Raw genomic sequence first — 5359 nt, 5'->3', positions numbered from 1 at the left:
TTATATATATATAATTATTATTATATATATATATATAATTATATATATATATATTATTATATATATATATAATTATAATTTTTTTATATATATATATATATATATATATATTATAATATATATATATATATAATAATAATATATATATATATTATATATATATAATTATATATATATATAATATATATTTATATTATATTATTTATATATATATATATATAATATTATAATATATAATATATATTTATTATATATTATATTTATATATAATAAATATATTATATATAATAATAATATATATATATATATAATATATATATATATTAATTAATATATATATTATAATTAATATATTATATTATATATATTTATATATATAATATATATAATAATATAATATAATAATATATTATATATTATTATTATATTATATATTATAATAAAATTATTATTTATTATAATATATAATATAATAATAATATTATAATTATATTATTATTATTATTATTATTATTTATAATATAATTATATATAATAATAATAATAACCAATATATAATATATTATCTATATTATATATAATAATATATATACCAATATAAAACAATATGTAATCATAATAGTAAATGTGTTTGTGTTCAGTGTCAGAAGTTTGGAGATTACCACAAAGACGATCCAAACTCCTTCAGGTTCTCAGAGACCTTCTCCCTCTACCCTCAGGTGATCCACATCCCATAATACTCCCACACATACACCACATCCCATAATGCTCTGCTCCACATCCCATAATACTCCCACACATACACCATATCCCATAATGCTCCCACACATACACCACATCCCATAATGCTCTGCTCCACATTTCATTCATCCAAAGTTTTACAGTGATTCTTCAGGTGTGTACCTGTCTGATGTATTTACCTGTGTTGTTGTTGTTGTGTTGCAGTTCATGTTCCACCTGCGGCGCTCTCCCTTCCTGCAGGTGTTCAACAACAGTCCTGATGAAAGCTCATACTACAGACACCAGTTCAACAGACAGGACCTGACGCAGGCGCTCATCATGGTGCAGCCCGTGCTCTACGCCTACTCCTTCAGCGGACCCCCTGAAGTACGGCTGCACCTGTAGATACACCTGTACACACCTGTATACACCTGTACACACCTGTACACACCTGTAGATACACCTTTAGATACACCTGTACACATCTGTAGATATACAGTATATAAGTGTGTGTGTGTGTGTGTTTCAGCCGGTGCTGTTGGACAGCAGCAGCATCCTGCCTGACAGAATCCTGCTGATGGACACCTTCTTCCAGATCCTCATCTACCACGGAGAGGTACACACACACACACACACACACACACACACACACACACACACACACACACACACACACACACACACACACACACACACACACACACACACACACACACACACACACACACACACACACACACAAATATCCTGATTACTAATCATTTAAAAAACTCAATATGATAAAAACCAACACAACATCTGACCCAGGACAAAGTCTGTATAAATAATAGCTGACTGATTTAACACACACACACACACACACACACACACACACACACACACACACACACACAGTGTTATCTTTATTAAACGCCCTGAGGCAAACACTGATCTCCTTTATAGCGCTCATATAAAAAGTTTACAGGGTCTTTCGCAATGAAATATATTTTAGATTAAAAGATCCTTCACAATAAAAGACCTTACAGAATAAGAGCTCCTTCACAATAAAAGACCTTACAGAATAAGAGCTCCTTCACAATAAAAGACCTTACAGAATAAGAGCTCCTTCACAATAAAAGAGCTTACAGAATAAGCGCTCCTTCACAATAAAAGACCTTACAGAATAAGAGCTCCTTCACAATAAAAGAGCTTACAGAAAAAGAGCTCCTTCACAATAAAAGAGCTTACAGAATAAGAGCTCCTTCACAATAAAAGACCTTACAGAATAAGCGCTCCTTCACAATAAAAGACCTTACAGAATAAGAGCTCCTTCACAATAAAAGACCTTACAGAATAAGAGCTCCTTCACAGTAAAAGAGCTTACAGAATAAGCGCTCCTTCACAATAAAAGACCTTACAGAATAAGCGCTCCTTCACAATAAAAGAGCTTACAGAATAAGCGCTCCTTCACAATAAAAGACCTTACAGAATAAGAGCTCCTTCACAATAAAAGACCTTACAGAATAAGAGCTCCTTCACAGTAAAAGAGCTTACAGAATAAGCGCTCCTTCACAATAAAAGACCTTACAGAATAAGCGCTCCTTCACAATAAAAGACCTTACAGAATAAGCGCTCCTTCACAATAAAAGACCTTACAGAATAAGAGCTCCTTCACAGTAAAAGAGCTTACAGAATAAGCGCTCCTTCACAATAAAAGACCTTACAGAATAAGCGCTCCTTCACAATAAAAGACCTTACAGAATAAGCGCTCCTTCACAATAAAAGACCTTACAGAATAAGCGCTCCTTCACAGTAAAAGAGCTTACAGAATAAGAGCTCTTTCACAGTAAAAGAGCTTACAGAATAAGAGCTCCTTCACAATAAAAGAGCTTCACAGTAAAAGAGCTTACAGAATAAGAGCTCCTTCACAGTAAAAGCTCTTTCACAATAAAGCGTGTCTCCTGTGTTTCAGACGGTGGCTCAGTGGAGGAAGGCGGGCTATCAGGAGATGCCGGAGTACGAGAACTTCCGGCATCTCCTCCAGGCTCCGGTGGACGACGCTCAGGAGCTGCTTCACGCTCGCTTCCCCATGCCGAGATACATCGACACGGAGCACGGGGGCAGCCAGGTGAGGGGGAGGGGGGCACACAGCTTTATACACACTGTACTTCAATCACTGTGTATTAATACATGTTAATGTGTTCCAGGCCCGCTTCCTGCTCTCCAAAGTAAACCCCTCCCAGACACACAACAACATGTACGCCTGGGGACAGGTGAGACCAATCACTGCTACCTGTAAACATTAGAAAACAGGCAGAAATAAAGGTGCCGTGTTGTCAGGCAGAAAGCAGTTTCTCATCTGGATAGAATTCTTATTGTTTCTAACATTTCTCAAACTGCTGCTACTGTCTCAGGAGTCTGGAGCCCCCATCCTGACCGACGACGTCAGTCTGCAGGTGTTCATGGATCACCTGAAGAAACTGGCTGTGTCCAGCGCTGCATGATCACCTCTGACCCAGCCGATCTCCACCTGACCTCCCCTTCTTACCTGATCTCCACCTGACCTCCCCTTCTTACCTGATCTCCACCTGACCTCCCCTTCTTACCTGACCTCCACCTGACCTCTCCTTCTTACCTGACCTCCACCTGACCTCCCCTTCTTACCTGACCTCCACCTGACCTCCCCTTCACCTCCCCTTCTTACCTGATCTCCACCTGACCACTCCTTCTTACCTGACCTCCACCTGACCTCCCCTTCTTAACTGACCTCCACCTGACCACTCCTTCTTACCTGACCTCTACCTGACCACTCCTTCTTACCTGACCTCCACCTGACCTCCCCTTCTTACCTGACCTTCACCTGACCTCCCCTTCTTAACTGACCTCCACCTGACCACTCCTTCTTACCTTACCTCCACCTGACCACTCCTTCTTACCTGACCTCCACCTGACCTCCCCTTCTTAACTGACCTCCCCTTCTTACCTGACCTCCACCTGACCACTCCTTCTTACCTTACCTCCACCTGACCACTCCTTGTTACCTGACCTCCACCTGACCTCCCTTCTTAACTGACCTCCACCTGACCTCCCCTTCTTAACTGACCTCCACCTGACCTCCCTTCTTAACTGACCTCCACCTGACCTCCCCTTCTTACCTGACCTCTACCTGACCACTCCCTCTTACCTGACCTCCACCGGACCTCACCTTCTTACCTGACCTCCACCTGACCACTCCTTCTTACCTGACCTCCACGTGACTTCCATCTCCACACCTGACCTCCACCTGACCTCCTCTTGTTACCTCACCTCCACCTGACCGCTATCTCTTAAACTCCACCCCCTAACCTGACCCCCCCTTCCCCTCACCGGTCCATTTTGTTTTCCCTTATTTGCTGCCTATGTTCCCGTGACGACCAGCCGAACATCAAACGTTCTGTCAGTTATTGGGCGTCTCTGAACCTGTGTGTGCCCAGGTGTGCCCAGGTGTTTCAGTGTGATGTCAGGAGTCCTGAGTTCTGCTACAGACACAGAACACTGACCTGTTTATGACCCTGTTAATAAGAGTGGGGGTCTGAGAGACACCAACGCTGTCTTCATGTTTACTCTGCATGTTTTTGTTTTGAGTTCATATCTAATACTTCATGTTGTTATCAAACTATATTTACTCCGTTTATCCTCAGATACAATGATCAGCAAACAGTAGGGCCCAAAGACTCAATAACGTGAGGAGAAAAACTTCATATTTTTAAACATTTCAGTTATTATTGGGCTTAATGGAAAAAAATCTGTAATATTATTAATAATTATACTACGGTTAAAATAAAATAACTTTACAAGACAATACATTCAGATGTAGTTCTGGTTATTAGACAGTCTTTCATTCTTCTAAAGTTAAGTTATTGTTATTTCGAAGCAGTCATTATGTAACTTGATATTTTCCTATAGATTGTTAAACCAAAAGCTGCCTGTGGAAACGTTGAGAGAAAGTCAGATTTTAATATAATAAATATAATGATGAACTTGTGAGGGAACAGCTGACCTCGGATCTGTTTCTCAATGTGTGTTTTAATGTCGTCAGGGATATAAAATATGAGATTAAAAAGTGGAAAAAATCAAACGGCAGAAACAGATCACTCTAGTTTGATCCATCAGTTGTAACTCTTCCTCTCGAGAGACGTCTGCTCTCTGGGGAGATCCCTCTGTAGTCGACTGTCTTTATTCTCCTGTTTCTAATAAAACTCTGCTGTGGAGAAACTGCTGTCTGAACTTCTGTAAAAACTCCTCCTCGATCATCTTGGCACATCACATCACTCCATCCTCATCCCACTGCACTGTACAGGAATCCTCCTGCTCAAACAAAACGTTTACATCAGGGGTTCACAGGTACATTTACAGAGTGGAAATAAATATATACGTTTAATATTGGTGCCATAAAGTTGTAATTCTAAGTAAGAAATCCGTTTCTTCTTGTGAATGTGACATTTTAAAAACATAATATTTATGAAATCCCTGAACTTTAAAGTTTATAAATCCGTCCTGTTACTCAGGTTGTTTGTCCCGTTTTTTGGTTATTTTAATAATTATAAATGGATATATGTGACGTCACTGGCGTAACGTGACCGACGTAACGTCACTTGCTGTTGTCTATAAGCCCCGCCCT

At 39.3% G+C, this 5359-nt stretch overlaps 1 protein-coding gene across 1 annotated transcript in view; it reads left to right on the top strand.

Annotated features, from left to right (window-relative positions):
* Window positions 1-5119, top strand: part of sec23a (Sec23 homolog A, coat complex II component) — a 22721-nt gene extending 17602 nt beyond the window's left edge. The window contains 6 exon segments of the mRNA XM_063909567.1: window positions 642-719; window positions 946-1107; window positions 1250-1336; window positions 2672-2827; window positions 2907-2972; window positions 3114-5119. Coding sequence (XP_063765637.1) covers window positions 642-719; window positions 946-1107; window positions 1250-1336; window positions 2672-2827; window positions 2907-2972; window positions 3114-3203 — 639 coding nt within the window. The 3' untranslated portion in view covers window positions 3204-5119.
* The last annotated feature ends 240 nt before the right edge of the window (window positions 5120-5359 follow it).

The sequence above is a fragment of the Eleginops maclovinus genome, chromosome 19 (genome assembly GCF_036324505.1).
Source record: "Eleginops maclovinus isolate JMC-PN-2008 ecotype Puerto Natales chromosome 19, JC_Emac_rtc_rv5, whole genome shotgun sequence".
Taxonomy (NCBI): domain Eukaryota; kingdom Metazoa; phylum Chordata; class Actinopteri; order Perciformes; family Eleginopidae; genus Eleginops; species Eleginops maclovinus.
The sequence above is the reverse complement of the archived record's forward strand: the minus strand, read 5'-3'. Positions and strand labels throughout refer to the sequence as shown.